This window comes from Astatotilapia calliptera, chromosome 3 (assembly GCF_964374335.1).
Source record: "Astatotilapia calliptera chromosome 3, fAstCal68.1, whole genome shotgun sequence".
NCBI classification, from domain to species: domain Eukaryota; kingdom Metazoa; phylum Chordata; class Actinopteri; order Cichliformes; family Cichlidae; genus Astatotilapia; species Astatotilapia calliptera.
In genome coordinates this window covers 18,758,080-18,778,028 of record NC_137424.1, presented here as the reverse complement: position 1 = coordinate 18,778,028, position 19,949 = coordinate 18,758,080, and the positions used below count along the sequence as shown (strand labels likewise).

The following is a 19,949-nucleotide window of genomic DNA, read 5'->3' as shown; positions in this document are numbered from 1 at the left end:
CCCTGAACAGATTGATGTGCCCATTGTCGGAAATACGGACAGCGCCACCTAGTGGCAACAGGAAATGTCATGGCTTTAATTTTGTTGTACTGATTTTCACAGGTTCATCGTGGCCACCTCAAAAGCGGTGAATATCACCATCAGTCCCTCGTGATGCTTCAGTGCAAAAATTGTGACTTTAAACTGAACGGCGCACCCTGGTGGCAACGCTGTTCACCATGAAAGATGAAGTGGCTTTTGAGGGGCTTGGAAAGTATATAGAGGCTTGAAATTTGGCACACACCTCCAATGTGACGAAGGCTTTGTTGTCATGTGATCATTTTCATTGAATATCCCAAAATGGCTCCACAGCGCCCCCTACAAAATTTCAAAACCACAGCCCCAGCTCTGTGTTTTATGTATGAATCTGAAACCTGGTAGGCTTATAGGAGATATCAAGATGTACAAAAAAGTCTCTTGGAGCAATATCCCAAATCCAACAGGAAGTCAGCCATTTTTAAATGAATGTGCAATTTTGGCAACATTTTCCCCTTTTTTCAGGCTTCATACTTTGACGAACTCCTCCAAGGGATTTCATCATATTGAACCATTCTCCAGTGTGTGGAATCTAAAGACCTTTGTGATGTTAAATTGCGAAGCTTTTTACGTTCAGGGAAACGGGGTGGTCATGGCGGCACGTGGAGTTTCAATCACTCGCCAAAAAGCAGTAATCTGCTGTCACTCAAAAACACAATGTCCAATCTCTCCCAAAGTTCGCAGGCATGATTAGACTCGAGCTCAGAAATGTTTGTTATGCCATTTGTCAGTAATGGTTAGAGCGCCACCTAGTGGGACGACTATAATCATGATTGAATGAGATGAAATATTAGCTGGTGGTAAAATGCATGAATTCCATCAATGAGACATCAGATCAGAGGTGCTGGTTTCAGGTGTTGGGCGTGGCTCGACATGCCGGGGATGCGAGGGCCCTCATAACGCTGCTTGCAGCTTTAATTATTATTAGGGCCCGAGCACCGAGAGTGCGAAGGCCCTATTGTATCTGCTCCGTTTCTTATTATTATTATTATTATTATTAGGGCCCGAGCACTGAGAGTGCGAAGGCCCTATTGTATCTGCTCCGTTTCTTATTATTATTATTATTATTATTATTATTCACCCCAAACAAGGGCCTTTTTGAGGGCCTAAACATGCTCAAAAACTCATGAAATTTTGCACACATGCCAGGTTTGGTGAAAAATTTTGTATTTTAATGGTTTTACATATGAGCACTGGGAAATGGCTCTACAGCGCCACCTATGCCTTGTAAAATGCAGCCCTACGACCACATCGTTTGAGCTACATGTATGAAATTTGGCACACATGTGTATCATGCCAAGACGAACAAAAAAGTCTGGGGGCCCATTGACGCAAACCCAACAGGAAGTCCGCCATTTGGAAGAGAAGGTGACATTTTGGCTCTAATTTTGCCATTTCCATGCCTCGAACTTTAACGAACTCCTCCTTGGGATTTGGTCCTATAAGCTTCAAATTTGGACAGTGTCAACTACACCCTTGTGCCATGTTAAATTGCGGAGCTTTTGAGTTTTCACAATAGTATGAGGCCGTGGCGCCATGGCGAATTTCGATGACTCGCCATCAAAATCTTATTGCCTCTCATTCTGTCATACATATTCCGATCTGGACCAAAGAGCACACATATGATAAGGCTCCACCCCTGAACATATTTCAACTGCCATATTTGACATCAAGGACAGCGCCACCTAGTGGGAACAGGAAATGTCATGTTTTACACTTTGGGGTACAGTATTGTGATGGGTGACATCTGCAGCCTCAAATTTCTCCAGGAAAGCCTTAAGGAGTTGGTCTTGGGTTACAGTGAAAACTGTGACTTTTCACGAAAGGGTGTGACCCCAGCAGCATGGCGAACTTTGATGTCACGCCATGAAGAAACAAATTAGTATAACTCAATGAAATCCAGTCTGATCAGTACCAGACTTTACAGGCATGATGTCAGACCCGCCCTGAACAGATTGATGTGCCCATTGTCGGAAATACGGACAGCGCCACCTAGTGGCAACAGGAAATGTCATGGCTTTAACTTTGTTGTACTGATTTTCACAGGTTGATCGTGGCCACCTCAAAAGCGGTGAATATCACCATCAGTCCCTCGTGATGCTTCAGTGCAAAAATTGTGACTTTAAACTGAACGGCGCACCCTGGTGGTAACGCGGTTCATCATGAAAGATGAAGTGGCTTTTGAGGGGCTTGGAAAGTTTATAGAGGCTTGAAATTTGGCACACACCTCCAAATGGATGAAGGCATTGTTGTTATGTAACCATTTTCCTTGAATAGCGCAAAATGGCTCCACAGCGCCCCCTACAATATTTCAAAACATCAGCCCCTGCTCTGTGTTTCATCTATGAGTCTGACACTTGGTAAGCTTGTGTAAGATATCAAGGTGTACAAAAAAGTCTCTTGGAGCAATATCCCAAATCCAACAGGAAGTCAGCCATTTTAAAATTAATGTGTAATTTTGATGACATTTTCCCCCCTTTTCAGGCCTCATACTTTGACGAACTCCTCCAAGGGATTTCATCATATTGAAGCATTCTTCAGTGTGTAGAATCTAAAGACCTTTGTGATGTTAAATTGCGAAGCTTTTTCCGTTCAGGGAAACGGGGTGGTCATGGCGGCACGTGGAGTTTCAATCACTCGCAAAAAGCAGTAATCTGCTGTCACTAAAAAACACAATGTCCAATCTCTCCCAAAGGTCGCAGGTGTGATGAGACTCGAGCTTGGAAATGTTTGTTATGCTGTTTGTCAATAATGGTTAGAGCGCCACCTAGTGGCATGACTATAATCCTGGTTGAATAAGATGAAATGTTAGCTGGTGATTAAAAGCATGAAATCCATCAATGTGACATCACATCGGACGTGCCGGTTTGAGGTGTTGGCAGTGGCTCGACGTGCCGGGGGTGCGAGGGCCCTCATAACGCTGCTTGCAGCTTTAATTATTATTATTATTATTCACCCCAAACAAGGGCCTTTTTGAGGGCCTAAACATGCTCAAAAACTCATGAAATTTTGCACACATGCCAGGTCTGGTGAAAAATTTTGTATTTTAATGGTTTTACATATGAGCACTGGGAAATGGCTCTACAGCGCCACCTATGCCTTGTTAAATGCAGCCCTACGACCACATCGTTTGAGCTACATGTATGAAATTTGGCACACATGTGTATCATGCCAAGACGAACAAAAAAGTCAGTGGGCCCATTGACGCAAACCCAACAGGAAGTCCGCCATTTGGAAGTGAAGCTGACATTTTGGCTCTAATTTTGCCATTTCCATGCCTCGAACTTTAACGAACTCCTCCTTGGGATTTGGTCGTATAAGCTTCATATTTGGTCAGTGCCAACTACACCCTTGTGCCATGTTAAATTGCGGAGCTTTTGAGTTTTCACAATACTATGAGGCCGTGGCGCCATGGCGAATTTCGATGACTCGCCATGAAAATCTTATTGCCTCTCATTTTGTCATACAATTTCTGACCTTGACCAAAGTGAACACATATGATAAGGCTCCAGCCCTGAACATATTTCAACTGCCATATTTGACATCAAGGACAGCGCCACCTAGTGGGAACAGGAAATGTCATGTTTTACACTTTGGGGTACAGTATAGTGATGGGTGACATCTGCAGCCTCAAATTTCTCCAGGAAAGCCTTAAGGAGTTGGTCTTGGGTTACAGTGAAAACTGTGAGTTTTCGCGAAAGGGTGTGACCCCAGCAGCATGGCGAACTTTGATGTCACGCCATGAAGAAACAAATTAGTATAACTCAATGAAATCCAGTCTGATCAGTACCAGACTTTACAGGCATGATGTCAGACGCGCCCTGAACAGATTGATGTGCCCATTGTCAGGAATATGAAGAGCGCCACCTAGTGGGAACAGGAAATGTCATGTCTTACACTTTGTTGTACTGATTTTCACAGGTTCATTGTGGACACCTCAAAAGCGGTGAATATCACCATCAGTCCCTCGTGATGCTTCAGTGCGAATATTGTGACTTTAAACTGAACGGCGCACCCTGGTGGCAACGCTGTTCACCATGAAAAATGAAGTGGCTTTTGAGGGGCTTGGAAAGTTTAAAAAGTCTTGAAATTTGGCGCACACCTCCAATGTGCATAAGGCTTTGTTGTTATGTGATCATTTTCATTGAATAGCGCAAAATGGCTCCACAGCGCCCCCTACGAAATTTCAAAACATCAGCCCCAGCTCTGTGTTTTATGTATGAGTCTTAAACCTGGTAAGCTTATAGGAGATATCAAGATGTACAAAAAAGTGTCTTGGAGCAATATCCCAAATCCAACAGGAAGTCAGCCATTTTAAAATTAATGTGTAATTTTGATGACATTTTCCCCCCTTTTCAGGCCTCATACTTTGACGAACTCCTCCAAGGGATTTCATCAGATTGGACCGATCTGCAGTTTGTGGAATCTAAAGACCTTTGTGATGTTAAATTGCGAAGCTTTTTACGTCCAGGGAAACGGGGTGGTTATGGCGGCACTTAGAGTTTGAATCACTCGCCAAAAAGCAGTAATCTGCTGTCACTCAAAAACACAATGTCCAATCTCTCCCAAACGTCTCAGGTGTGATGAGACTCGAGTTTGGAAGTGTTTGTTATGCCATTTGTACATAATGGTTAGAGCGCCACCTAGTGGAACGACTAACTAATCATGAATGAATGAGTTGAAATGTTAGCTGGTGGTTAAATGCATGAATTCCATCAATGTGACATCAGATCGGACGTGCTGGTTTTAGGTGTTGGGCGTGGCTCGACGCGCCGGGGGTGCGAGGGCCCTCATAACGCTGCTTGCAGCTTTAATTAGGGCCCGAGCACTGATAGTGCGAAGGCCCTATTGTAATTGCTCTGTTTATTATTAGGGCCCGAGCACTGACAGTGCGAAGGCCCTATTGTAATTGCTCTGTTTATTATTATTATTATTATTATTATTCCGGCAAATGAATCGGCCTTTTGAGGGCCTAAACATGCTCGAAAACTCATGAAATTTTGCACACGCGTCAGGTCTGGTGAAAATTTACGTATTTTAATGTTCTCAGACATGGCCAGGGAAAATTAGCTCAGTAGCGCCACCTAGAAAAATGAAAAACGCGAGCCCCCGATATGGGTATGACCTACATGTTTGAAAGTCGGTACACCTATAAAATGTTCAGAGTCGAACAAAAAAGTCTATTATGGCAATGTCCTAAACCCAACAGGAAGTCCGCCATTTTGGATTGAAGGTGACATTTTGGCTCTGATTTTACCGTTTCCATGCCTCGAACTTTAACGAACTCCTCCTTGGGGTTTGATTTCATAACCTTCAAATTTGGACAGTGTCAACTACACCCTTGTGCCATGTTAAATTGCGGAGCTTTTGAGTTTTCACAATAGTATGAGGCCGTGGCGCCATGGCGAATTTTGATGACTCGCCATGAAAATCTTATTGCCTCTCATTCTGTCATACATGTTCCGATCTGGACCAAAGAGCACACATATGATAAGGCTCCACCCCTGAACATATTTCAACTGCCATATTTGACATCAAGGACAGCGCCACCTAGTGGGAACAGGAAATGTCATGTTTTACACTTTGGGGTACAGTATAGTGATGGGTGACATCTGCAGCCTCAAATTTCTCCAGGAAAGCCTTAAGGAGTTGGTCTTGGGTTACAGTGAAAACTGTGACTTTTCGCAAAAGGGTGTGACCCCAGCAGCATGGCGAACTTTGATGTCACGCCATGAAGAAACAAATTAGTATAACTCAATGAAATCCAGTCTGATCAGTACCAGACTTTACAGGCATGATGTCAGACGCGCCCTGAACAGATTGATGTGCCCATTGTCGGAAATACGGACAGCGCCACCTAGTGGCAACAGGAAATGTCATGGCTTTAATTTTGTTGTACTGATTTTCACAGGTTGATCGTGGCCACCTCAAAAGCGGTGAATATCACCATCAGTCCCTCGTGATGCTTCAGTGCAAAAATTGTGACTTTAAACTGAACGGCGCACCCTGGTGGCAACGCTGTTCAACATGAAAGATGAAGTGGCTTTTGAGGGGCTTGGAAAGAATATAGAGGCCTTAAATTTAGCACACACCTCCAAATGGATGAAGGCTTTGTTGTCATGTGATCATTTTCATTAAATAGTGCGAAGTGGCTCCACAGCGCCCCCTACAATCTTTCAAAACCACAGCCCCTGCTCTGTGTTTTATGTATGAGTCTGAAACCTGGTAAGCTTATAGGAGATATCAAGATGTACAAAAAAGTCTCTTGGAGCAATATCCCAAATCCAACAGGAAGTCAGCCATTTTAAAATTAATGTGTAATTTTGATGACATTTTCCCCTCTTTTCAGGCTTCATACTTTGACGAACTCCTCCAAGGGATTTCATTAGATTGGACCGATCTGAAGTTTGTGGAATCTAAAGACCTTTGTGATGTTAAATTGCGAAGCTTTTTCCGTTCAGGGAAACGGGGTGGTTATGGCGGCACTTAGAGTTTCAATCACTCGCCAAAAAGCAGTAATCTGCTGTCACTCAAAAACACAATGTCCAATCTCTCCCAAACGTCGCAGGTGTGATGAGACTCGAGCTTGGAAGTGTTTGTTATGCCATTTGTACATAATGGTTAGAGCGCCACCTAGTGGAACGACTAACTAATCATGAATGAATGAGTTGAAATGTTAGCTGGTGGTTAAATGCATGAATTCCATCAATGTGACATCAGATCGGAGGTGCTGGTTTTAGGTGTTGGGCGTGGCTCGACGCGCCGGGGGTGCGAGGGCCCTCGTAACGCTGCTTGCAGCTTTAATTATTATTATTATTATTATTATTATTATTATTATTTCGGCAAATGAATTGGCCGTTTGAGGGCCTAAACATGCTCGAAAACTCATGAAATTTTGCACACGCGTCAGGTCTGGTGAAAATTTACGTATTTTAATGTTCTCAGACATGGCCAGGGAAAATTAGCTCAGTAGCGCCACCTAGAAAAATGAAAAACGCGAGCCCCCGATATAGGTATGACCTACATGTTTGAAAGTCGGTACACCTATATAACGTTCAGAGTCGAACAAAAAAGTCTATTATGGCAATGTCCTAAACCCAACAGGAAGTCCGCCATTTTGGATTGAAGGTGACATTTTGGCTCTGATTTTAACGTTTCCATGCCTCGAACTTTAACGAACTCCTCCTTGGGGTTTGATTTCATAACCTTCATATTTGGTCAGTGCCAACTACACCCTTGTGCCATGTTAAATTGCGGAGCTTTTGAGTTTTCACAATACTATGAGGCCGTGGCGCCATGGCGAATTTCGATGACTCGCCATCAAAATCTTATTGCCTCTCATTTTGTCATGCATTTTCTGACCTTGACCAAAGTGAACACATATGATAAGGCTCCACCCCTGAACATATTTCAACTGCCATATTTTACATCAAGGACAGCGCCACCTAGTGGGAACAGGAAATGTCATGTTTTACACTTTGGGGTACAGTATAGTGATGGGTGACATCTGCAGCCTCAAATTTCTCCAGAAAAGCCTTAAGGAGTTGGTCTTGGGTTACAGTGAAAACTGTGACTTTTCAAGAAAGGGTGTGACCCCAGCAGCATGGCGAACTTTGATGTCACGCCATGAAGAAACAAATTAGTATAACTCAATGAAATCCAGTCTGATCAGTACCAGACTTTACACGCATGATGTCAGACCCACCCTGAACAGATTGATGTGCACATTGTCGGAAATACGGACAGCGCCACCTAGTGGCAACAGGAAATGTCATGGCTTTAATTTTGTTGTACTGGTTTTCACAGGTTCATCGTGGCCACCTCAAAAGCGGTGAATATCACCATCAGTCCCTCGTGATGCTTCAGTGCAAAAATTGTGACTTTAAACTGAACGGCGCACCCTGGTGGCAACGCGGTTCATCATGAAAGATGAAGTGGCTTTTGAGGGGCTTGGAAAGTTTATAGAGGCTTTAAATTTGGCACACACCTCCAAATGGATGAAGGCATTTTTGTTATGTAACCATTTTCCTTGAATAGCGCAAAATGGCTCCACAGCGCCCCCTACAATATTTCAAAACATCAGCCCCTGCTCTGTGTTTCATCTATGAGTCTGACACTTGGTAAGCTTGTGTAATATATCAAGATGTACAAAAAAGTCTCTTGGAGCAATATCCCAAATCCAACAGGAAGTCAGCCATTTTAAAATTAATGTGTAATTTTGATGACATTTTCCCCCCTTTTCAGGCCTCATACTTTGACGAACTCCTCCAAGGGATTTCATCATATTGAAGCATTCTTCAGTGTGTAGAATCTAAAGACCTTTGTGATGTTAAATTGCGAAGCTTTTTCCGTTCAGGGAAACGGGGTGGTCATGGCGGCACGTAGAGTTTCAATCACTCGCAAAAAGCAGTAATCTGCTGTCACTAAAAAACACAATGTCCAATCTCTCCCAAAGGTCGCAGGTGTGATGAGACTCGAGCTTGGAAATGTTTGTTATGCTATTTGTCAATAATGGTTAGAGCGCCACCTAGTGGCATGACTATAATCCTGGTTGAATAAGATGAAATGTTAGCTGGTGATTAAAAGCATGAAATCCATCAATGTGACATCACATCGGACGTGCCGGTTTGAGGTGTTGGCAGTGGCTCGACGTGCCGGGGGTGCGAGGGCCCTCATAACGCTGCTTGCAGCTTTAATTATTATTATTATTATTATTCCGGCAAATGAATCGGCCTTTTGAGGGCCTAAACATGCTCGAAAACTCATGAAATTTTGCACACGCGTCAGGTCTGGTGAAAATTTACGTATTTTAATGTTCTCAGACATGGCCAGGGAAAATTAGCTCAGTAGCGCCACCTAGAAAAATGAAAAACGCGAGCCCCCGATATGGGTATGACCTACATGTTTGAAAGTCGGTACACCTATATAACGTTCAGAGTCGAACAAAAAAGTCTATTATGGCAATGTCCTAAACCCAACAGGAAGTCCGCCATTTTGGATTGAAGGTGACATTTTGGCTCTGATTTTACCGTTTCCATGCCTCGAACTTTAACGAACTCCTCCTTGGGATTTGGTCCTATAAGCTTCAAATTTGGACAGTGTCAACTACACCCTTGTGCCATGTTAAATTGCGGAGCTTTTGAGTTTTCACAATAGTATGAGGCCGTGGCGCCATGGCGAATTTTGATGACTCGCCATGAAAATCTTATTGCCTCTCATTCTGTCATACATGTTCCGATCTGGACCAAAGAGCACACATATGATAAGGCTCCACCCCTGAACATATTTCAACTGCCATATTTGACATCAAGGACAGCGCCACCTAGTGGGAACAGGAAATGTCATGTTTTACACTTTGGGGTACAGTATTGTGATGGGTGACATCTGCAGCCTCAAATTTCTCCAGGAAAGCCTTAAGGAGTTGGTCTTGGGTTACAGTGAAAACTGTGACTTTTCACGAAAGGGTGTGACCCCAGCAGCATGGCGAACTTTGATGTCACGCCATGAAGAAACAAATTAGTATAACTCAATGAAATCCAGTCTGATCAGTACCAGACTTTACAGGCATGATGTCAGACCCGCCCTGAACAGATTGATATGCCCATTGTCGGAAATACGGACAGCGCCACCTAGTGGCAACAGGAAATGTCATGGCTTTAACTTTGTTGTACTGATTTTCACAGGTTGATCGTGGCCACCTCAAAAGCGGTGAATATCACCATCAGTCCCTCGTGATGCTTCAGTGCAAAAATTGTGACTTTAAACTGAACGGCGCACCCTGGTGGCAACGCGGTTCATCATGAAAGATGAAGTGGCTTTTGAGGGGCTTGGAAAGTTTATAGAGGCTTGAAATTTGGCACACACCTCCAAATGGATGAAGGCATTGTTGTTATGTAACCATTTTCCTTGAATAGCGCAAAATGGCTCCACAGCGCCCCCTACAATATTTCAAAACATCAGCCCCTGCTCTGTGTTTCATCTATGAGTCTGACACTTGGTAAGCTTGTGTAAGATATCAAGATGTACAAAAAAGTCTCTTGGAGCAATATCCCAAATCCAACAGGAAGTCAGCCATTTTAAAATTAATGTGTAATTTTGATGACATTTTCCCCCCTTTTCAGGCCTCATACTTTGACGAACTCCTCCAAGGGATTTCATCATATTGAAGCATTCTTCAGTGTGTAGAATCTAAAGACCTTTGTGATGTTAAATTGCGAAGCTTTTTCCGTTCAGGGAAACGGGGTGGTCATGGCGGCACGTAGAGTTTCAATCACTCGCAAAAAGCAGTAATCTGCTGTCACTAAAAAACACAATGTCCAATCTCTCCCAAAGGTCGCAGGTGTGATGAGACTCGAGCTTGGAAATGTTTGTTATGCTATTTGTCAATAATGGTTAGAGCGCCACCTAGTGGCATGACTATAATCCTGGTTGAATAAGATGAAATGTTAGCTGGTGATTAAAAGCATGAAATCCATCAATGTGACATCACATCGGACGTGCCGGTTTGAGGTGTTGGCAGTGGCTCGACGTGCCGGGGGTGCGAGGGCCCTCATAACGCTGCTTGCAGCTTTAATTGGAATTTGGTTTCATCTCCCCACAGCACTTTCTCCAAAGTCTTCCCTGAATCATTTAGATGTTCACTGGCACTTGAGATGGGCCTATACATGTTTCTCCTTGAACAGGTAGCTACCCTATGTTAGCCTAGCTTTCTATCACTGATGCTCTGTGTGTATTGTTATGGTTCAAAATATGGGGATGGAGACAAGAGACAAGAGAAAAAACCACAATAACAACACTGGTCCGGCCGGGTTAAGTCAAACGATGATTTTAATGATCACACGCGTGGGAGATGGACAATTTTATCCCACAACTTAGACATTCACATTACTCACACCCTCATTGCACATACATATAGGATCTTGGGGGTGGGCACGATACACGGAGTCCAAGTTACCATCAGGGTGTACACCTCACCCCTGGCGTCGTTGCCCACCTCTCAATTTTAAATACACGTAGACATTGAGGGCTAGCAGGAGGGGCTATGCGCTTACCTGCTGCTCTCTGGCAGGTAGCTCCATGCCCTCCTGGGTTTTAATTACACCTTAGAACACACATGCATCAACACTACAATGAGCGGGTGGAGGGAGGTTTGGAGTCTTCTCTCACCCCCATCCTCTGCGGCCTGCTGGAGCGGGGGGGCTAGGAGGAGTTGGCCGTCCGGCTGCGGTCTGGGGTGTGGGGCCTCCCTGCTGCTGCGGAGTCGGGGCGGTCTGCCTCTCCCCACTGCAGGGAAAAGGGTAACACCACCTGGGTCTGGGTGCAGTTCCCCCCTCCAGGGGCAAGGGTACCTAGACCCAGTTCGTAGAGTACGCTTGGGGAGTGTGATCGTGTATACAGCGTCTCTTTATGTCTGTCTCCACGTCGGTTGAGTGTGGAGTAAGTGCATATGAGAGCATGAGGGTGGGAATGGATGTTTGTGTCTGTGTGTGCCTGTATGTCTGTGTCTATATGTCAGGTTGGGTATCAGACGCCACCTCTCTGGGGACATCTCAGGCCCTCCAAGGTTTGGAGGCCTATCTCCCCCCACCACCACTTCCCCTGCCGGTGGCGGACTCCCTCAGGTGTCGGTGCGTTGGTGGTTCTTTGTGTCTGGGGGTGGGCGTCCGGGTACACACCAGCTCACTCCTTGGCGGCCGCTTGTCGGGGCCTGGAGCCTGGGGCACTTCGGAGGTGGGGTGCCCCCGGCCTCTCGGCCTGGGGCTTGGTCACTCAGGCACAGCTGGCTGCTGGCGGAGCTCACGGGCGCGTCACTGCAACTCCCCCTGGCTTCTGCTCTGCGGCTGCTGAATGAGCCCTCATCTGGGACTCTCCTCAGCTCTTACTGGGACAGTGGCGCGCTGCCCCTCTGTGGGTCTTCCTTGGTCTCTTGTGTTCTGGGGGCCTCTGGATGTCTCGAGTTTTGATCTCCTTCATACCTGCTTCATGCCCTGGAGGACGGGGCTGTGCCCCCCCCCCCCCCCCCACACACACACACACACTCCCTAGCAGATCGTTACATGGAGAAACCTTTGGAATACAAGCATGCTGATCCACGCAGGTATGCACACAGGTGTACACACGGGTATTCACAGACGCGGACTACAGCTTTCTTGGCTGCTGCCTCAAAGCACATTGTGCGCTGTCTATCTTGCGTGCTGCACAATATCGTTTATTATTTAGTATCTACTGATATCTACTGCTAGCTAGTTTATTGTGATGGTGCTTTTTTTTTCTTATTATGTTGCTCTTTGTTGTTTGCTGTCTCTTCTGTTTTTTTTCTCCATACAGGTGACCCAGGAGTTTTGGTTTTTTTTTTCTCTCTTCCCCCCCTTCTCACCGTCTCTTCTCCCCTTTGGTTTTCTTTCTCTCCCTCTCTTTCTTTCATTCTTTCTCCCTGTCCTATCCCACAGTCATGTCTGTCCCGTTTGCAACTGAAAATAAAATAAATTCATAATTATAATAAAGGTCAATCAAATGGACCAATATGGCAAGGCCATGATGATCCACTTGGTAAAATAAATCCTCTTGGCATCTTTCTTGGCCTTAAGACAACAATTCTGATGGCTATAGATCCAAACGGGACACAAAAGAAAAAAGAATCTTTTATTCTGGATAAAACAGGGAGCCAATAAATGTTCTGTTTCTAGTCCCTGTCAGGACTCTCGCTGCAGCATGTTGCTCAGAGCAGTCTGGAATTGATTTTTGACTAAATAATTAAAACGAATAATAATATATTACTATATTATATTACTAACAAATCCAGGACACCCCTGTTGATCCAGCAGCTCTTAATGAAGTTTGAAATAAGAATCGTGGTGAGTTCATTAGAAACATTTCACTTTTCTTTTTTAAATCAGTCATTACTGGAATCATCTGAAGTGCAAAAACAGTGGGATTATATATGAGAAGGACGGACTCAAAGACTGTCGTGTATCACATATATATTACATCGATGTCCAAAATCAATGCATCATTAATGAAACTGAAACAAAAGTACTGAATTTCATGTGGAAGACCAAACCTCAGCATTCAGGAAAGTCTTATACAGGAGCAAAGATAATGGACGTTACCCGGAGTTTTCCACTGTGAAACCAGGAATAACAGCTTAAAAATGTTTCTGTGATCTAAATCATTGTCAGCCTGGCAGGCAAATAGCGTGGACACCAAAGTTTGTGAACGTGAAAACCTGAGAACAAAGACATGTAGGATTTTAAATCGGTACTGTTAAGGTTCAAAATACTGGGGATGGAGACAAGAGAAAAATCACAATAACAACACTGGTCCGGTCGGGTTGAGTCAAACGATGATGATCACACGCGTGGGAGATGGACACTGATGCAGACAGCCTCAGATCTCAAAATGGTGGAGCATTGCTCAAACTCTTATAGCCTCTGGTTCTCCCACCTTATCATAAAAGCCTAAACATTCACATGCTTTTCTCTCACACGGCGCCTAAGCTACGACCTTGGCTCCCCGTTTATCTGCTCCTGCTGAGTTGGGGCAGAAAACTCCAGCATGCTCTGTTCTCTTCTAATCAGACAAATAAGGCGATGACTTTCTGCAGCAGTATTATGCATCATAAAACAATATCATTCATCCACAATAAATCAGCAGTCTACTTTAATGCAAATCAGTTTAACTAATGCAATAGTTGTCAGCTTCTTCTAATTCAGGAGAATAATGCAAACTAAAACTACATAATAATTCACAATCTTTAGTTAGGGGTATAACATGGCATAAAATAATATTATAATCTAACAGTATGCTGCTGCCTCTCTCTCATGTTACTTAAAAAATTAACCCCACAGCTTCAATAACCGTATCTAAAAATCTCTCAGTGAAAGTTACGGTTGTAGGTTTGGAAACATTTTGGGGTAGCCAGTGTTAAATAGAGACAGGGCCACATTCTTTATCTAGTCATTGTAATGAAAGAAGCACATTAAAAACTATATGAGAGTTTGCTTTTAACAAGCATGTAATGACTCTACTTAGTTTAGGTAGTCTTAGGGAGTCAAACTGAAAGTAGCATTTTGTGGATGTTTTCCCTGCTGCCCGATCCCATCAGTCTCTTAAAGCATCATTTCTTATGCGCCCTGGTGTGACAGTGGTTTCATGGCGCTACAGGTTACCTGAGCACATCAGGTATATTACGGTTGAAAACCAGTGCCCGGCCTTCCAGTGGGTGTTCGACCCCTCGTGCACAGCTCAGGAGTCTAAACGACCCAGCAGTTATGGACATGTGTGTTTTTGGTGTGCTGTCCCTCGTTCTCCCTGCTTGCAGGTATATCTGTGTGTGTGTGTGGATGCCGGAGTTTCTGAGAGCACCTGTTTACAGGCACCTTCAGGCCTGGTGGGTGTGGCCCTGCCAGGTGGTTGGCCACACTTGAAGACCATCACACAGCTGATCAAGCCTTGTCAGAGGAGCTACTTGAGAATGCGGTGGCGCTCTCTCTGACGCTGGATCATTGCGTGACTTCACGTTAGTCTCTCGGCCAGTCAGTACGGATAGTCTGCCGCATTGTATGTGTCTTACGGCTGCCTGTTTGTTATCTCCCCAGGAGAAGCGTGGAGACGAGAGGGCAGCGAGCACGGGGTGCTCAGACACTGAGGAGCGGAGACAAGGAACACTAGCACTGGGAAGAGGACATTTCACGGGAGTCGGGAACGCACTGCGGATTTATTGTTATTTTCCATTCACTGTAAATAAACGCACTGCTTGCATTCAGAGCTCCGTGCCTGGCTCCTCCTTCCTCACATCCCCACGGTTGACGCTGGCCAACTGTGACAAATAGCTTTTCTTAGATTCATTATTAGTTCAACATTGACAAATAGTAGTTGACTAATATCAGGAGCCAAAAAGAAAACAAAAAACAAACTAAATAAATATTTCAGACGCTGAAAATAAATTATTACGGTTGTTTAAATTTGCTGTCAGCAAGTTAGGTCTAATACATGTAGTCAATCTAATGAATCAATATTACATGTAAAAAGTACAGAACTGAAAATGAAACTAAAATATAACGGTAAATGAACTGGTTCTTGTATAAAACCTTTCTACTCTCTACAACTTGCCTCATTCATGCACTCACTTTTTTCTATGCTTTTTCTCTGTAAGTGCTTTCTATCTAACATTAATACGCATTCATCCTCCCGATGGATGCATCGGAGAGCAACTTGGGGTTAGCGTCTTGCCCAAGGATATTTGGCATGCAGGCTGGAGCAGGCGGGGATTGAACCAGCAACTTTCTGATTAGTAGGTTTCCTGCTCTACCTGAGCTACAGACACCCCAATTTGTGGTGCTCTGGAAACAACACGTTCTCATCCCAACAGGTAACGATGCTATGTGACAAATCATCGGTATGTGTAAATGTGTTTTTTGTTCTAATCATGAATCGCTTTGTAAAACAAGACCTGATAGGGTTAAGGTTAAAGTTATGGTTAGAGTTAATGTTAGGGATAGGGCTGGAATGGACGGCTGGAGCCTCTCCTCCAAGTGTGTGTTACTGCCGCCATCAGCATTCTGTTGTATTCTGTTGTCTGCTTTTCTCTGTAAGCGCTTCGAGCCTGTACTTTTTTGCTTTAGCTGAGTAATGAAGTTGAATCAGTACTTTAACTTTCACTGGAACAATAGTATTTTTACTTCTACTTAAGTGGAGAATGTCTGATCTTTTGCCAACTCTGGCTGTCTCTCAGTCTTGGAATACCCACTTGTTGTCCAGCGGTGTTCTGGGAATATGGGAACTAGACAGACTGGGGAAACAATGGGAGGAGACACAAAGATGGAATCACTTTTACCATCTTTTATGTATTTGCTGGTCGTCTTATTTCTTCTATTTTGCAAGCACAGTGTTGCAATCATTGTCTTTGTGGTACAATGACACAGGTAGAATGCAGGTGTTTTCATGTAACACGATGCCAGAAAGATGAGTAATGTGTTTTGAAGAGAAGATAAAACATCATGTTTGAACAAAGATAAGCAGCAGACACGTCTGTGTGTGAGTTGTTCAGGTTCAGTAAGAAGGTAATATGTCTGCAGAATTTGTAATTCTTATGAAGATATTGCTTGTACAATAAATAAAATCCCTTTAACTTCTTCTGGAGAGTGTCTTTATATATTTAGTCATTTTGGGGCGATCCTTTATTTAGTAGTAACTCTAGTCGGGGATATATATCAGAGTTTACTTTCAGATATGAGCATTGTGTTTCCTGTGGATGAATGAATGAATTATTTATTTATGTAATTTTTGAAAGACTGGCTCATGTAAAATCTCTGAAAGTATGACAAAGCTCTCCTGTTACACTTTATGGACACCTGAGCGTCACCATGAGGGCCTGTCTTTATTCACTTTATTCACTGAAATCCACTTTTATAATGAATTCACAGTAATCACTGACACCTTCAGAGCATTACATTCATTAAAGACGTCTTCTACACCTACTCTTCCAGACGACCGACACATACTTCAACCACTGCAGGTTAACCAGCCACTCATCAGTAAAGCAAAAACTAAATGTAAATGTCCTCATGTGGAAAAGACTGAAACACAACTCCCATATATCACTAATGTAACAGATCCATTTAGGGAGAGTGAGAACACTAGGCTGGATGTGTTTTAATGCAGGAACATTCATCATGTCTTCAGTTCAACAAATCATTTACATTGAATATGTGAGCTGGATGGTTACACGACACAATGTGATTGTCAACAATAACTGCAATGAACGCTGGTTTGAGGGCGGAGTCAAGGAGGCCATTTACGTGAAAAGGGAAAGACCCTCTCTGAATCAAGGAGGGGGCCTAAGGGTACATCTGTCACCATCTTACAATGCTGTGATTGCAGCCGTTCTCCAACTCTCTGTGAATGGTACTCAGGACCATTGATCAGTGGTTGTTGATCAATGGTCATGAGAATTTGCATAATCATGATTAAGGAACTGACCTCCCAGCCCATTGTTCCTTCAGTCGGCTGGTTTCTCTGACTGAAAACGCTACGTCCAGAAGAACAGAATCAACTTTTGGAGATTTACTTCCCTGATGATTGAGCACGCATCAAGACCTTTTAATCAGGCCAACAAATATCTTGTACTCAATTTTAGCAGCAGCCATTGTGACACTGATGATAAAACTTGTGTAAAAGTGCGAAGCTGTAAAAAAGTAATTATAAAAAAGCGTTTTTGTAGCTGAATGTTACTGGATAGCTGTTTCATCTGTAACACATCAAAATAACCTGCTAAGGTTTAATAGGCTATAAGGAACACACTCACTTCTTGAGCCCTGGGCAATAAGAGACGTTTTGTGTTTTATAATTTATTGATATGTTTGATCCTTTCTGACCTGCGTTAATGAAGCAGTCATTAGAGCACCATGTCCGCTAGAATAGTTCTGTAGTTTGATGCTTGAGTCGTTGCAGACTTGTTGAAACTCCCTCACCCGTCAAAGCAGCGTCTTTGTTATTCGAGTCCAGCAGATGGCAGTGTTTCACTGTCTGACGGCTGTCTGAAGCTTCAGCTGGATTATCCGTTTTCATGTTTGATTAGAGGTTTGTGTGTGTGTGTGTGTGTGTGTGTGGGTTTTTAGCCACGAGTTGTCCACGATAAGGCATATTGAATGGCCTGTCTAATATTGTTAGAATTCTCCTTTGGGTTAGTTTCATTACTCAATCGGGACATTTATTTGGAAAAAGAAAAAAAGAGGGAAAAAAAAGAAAAAAAAAGAAAAGAATTAAAAAGAAATAAATCCTCATAGTTTACATTTACAAATATCAATACTGAATGTTACGTCCCTCTGCAGCTTCTAATCGTCTCAGTGTTTTCAGCTGGTGCTAATTGGCCACACCTAGTCAGGTGTGGATAAAAGCATACCTGAGGCAAGCTTCCCGGCAGTGCACTAGTCTTTGCCTTGGTGGCACCAGCCATTTTAGCCAACCTGGTTTTCCATTTTAGGATGAAACCTCTTCTCACCCACACTCTGCTATTCATCTGTTTTTATGTTGCGGCTTTTGAGCCGGGTCGTAACACTGAAGATTACAAAGATCAACATTAAGACCAGTCTGTGCATTCAAAGCAGTGACAGAAAAGAGTGTGGGGCATTAACCCCCACTCACTTCACAGTTCACGTTCACAGCGAGCTTCGTCGAAATTTACAATGAGACCCTGAGGGACCTTGTGTTCACCGGCAAGTCCAGCAAGAGACCTGAGCATGAGATCCGCAAGACAGCCAGCAACGAATTGACAATCACTAATCTCACCTATGAGCGGGTCTCCAATGAGGATCAGGTACAGCAGACAGACATCTGTAGCTCAGAACAAATTAATTTCAAATCTGCTGACAAATTGTTACCAAACTTTGAAAATACATCAAACTTTATCGATGCTCTGTTTTAAAACGTTCCCTCGTCCTCTCAGGTTCTCCGTCTGATTGCTTTGGCCAATCAGAATCGCTCCACTGCCCAGACAGCCCAGAATGACCGCTCGTCTCGCTCCCACTCAGTCTTCCAGCTGGATATTGAGGGAGTTAATGCCGGCAGGGATGTCAAGTGCAAATGTATCACACTGGAAGTACCAGCATCAGGAATGTGGCTTCTTCTTTTTGGATCTATAATATTTAGTCTGGTTAGTTATTGTTACTGTAACCAGTGCAAAATCTGCTCTGATGACTCAACGTTAATGTTTGAGCCCCTGAGCGCTAAAAGAAGTGTTTTGTAAAGTATTAAAACTACCTTTAATGGAAGGAAAAACGGATCACTGCTTCCTATAAGAGTTGGTTTTCTCTGTGTGTGTAGCCACTCTGTGCCTGGTGGACTTGGCTGGCAGTGAGCGAATGGTGAAGAGCCAGTCTCAGGGTGACCGTTTCAAAGAGATGACCGCCATCAACAGCTCACTGTCCAACCTGGGCGTCGTTATCGCCGCTCTGGCCAAAAAGGTCTGCAGCTGACTGGTTTTTTAAGGAAGCAAAAGAAGATCAGATCAGATGAGCATGATGTGTCTATTGGAAACAAGTTCAAAGAATTGTCTAATAATGAGTTGCTGTGCATCCACACTGCCTGACATATTTTACCTTTACAAATAAAGCAGGTACAACAGATTCATATACCAAAACAAATGTCAGGAACTTCACCAGATCACAGGGCATTGATCCTTTCTCTCTCTCGCTTTTTTTTTTTTTACTCATCTCTGGAATTTTTCTTTTGTGTTGATCTTTACTCATACCAAGGCTGCTGGCTTGGGGCTGGCTATGAGCTCTGGATAGCTTTAACTTTAACAACATCTTCTTCTTCCTTACCTTCTTTAAAATATTCAATGTTCAGCTGGGTGAGGGTGATTTAAGGGTCTGTGGAGTTTGATGTTGGAAACACAGTGAGGCGGTTTGCCTCTAACAACAGGTTAGTGTGTGTCTGTGAGTGTGTGTGCCTATATGTCTGTGGCACTGTGCACATATATGAAACTAGCTGGCTTGTAATCAGACATACTGGAAGCTGATCAGCCAGTCAGTACTCCATGTCGAGAAGTTGAATATCGTCTGATTCCGATCCCTGGCCAGTTGATCGGTCCATTTGTACTTTGTACTAAGGATCTGACAGATTAAACAACATTTAATGTCGACTTTGAAGGATATTTGAATACTCTTTACGGGGTAATGTGTACAGAAGTTCAGGGTTGCGCTGTATGCATTTAAAAATGTCTTACTTTGTTCATAATCTAGCAGCTATACACAGGTCAGAGGTGGAAGTAGGTGGCACTTAAATTTCATTTAAATGAATGGTCTTTGATTAAACTGTTACTTTTCACATCATCTCTTTTAATCCAAATTACATAAATCTAAAAAAGAAATTTT

The 19,949-nt window shown here is 43.5% G+C and overlaps 2 protein-coding genes across 2 annotated transcripts in view; both read left to right on the top strand.

The window, feature by feature from the left end:
- The window catches only part of LOC113017536 (protein NLRC3-like), a 90,048-nt gene extending 70,999 nt beyond the window's left edge, over nt 1-19,049 (top strand). The window contains exons 4-7 of the mRNA XM_080299705.1: nt 14,239-14,353; nt 18,227-18,391; nt 18,521-18,659; nt 18,898-19,049. Of these exons, the coding sequence (XP_080155831.1) occupies nt 14,239-14,353; nt 18,227-18,391; nt 18,521-18,659; nt 18,898-19,049 (571 nt within the window). The remainder of the gene's footprint in view (nt 1-14,238; nt 14,354-18,226; nt 18,392-18,520; nt 18,660-18,897) is intronic.
- LOC145422992 (NACHT, LRR and PYD domains-containing protein 12-like) overlaps nt 1-19,949 on the top strand; it is a 436,730-nt gene that overhangs the window by 144,355 nt on the left and 272,426 nt on the right. The gene's annotated exons all lie outside the window — the stretch shown is intronic.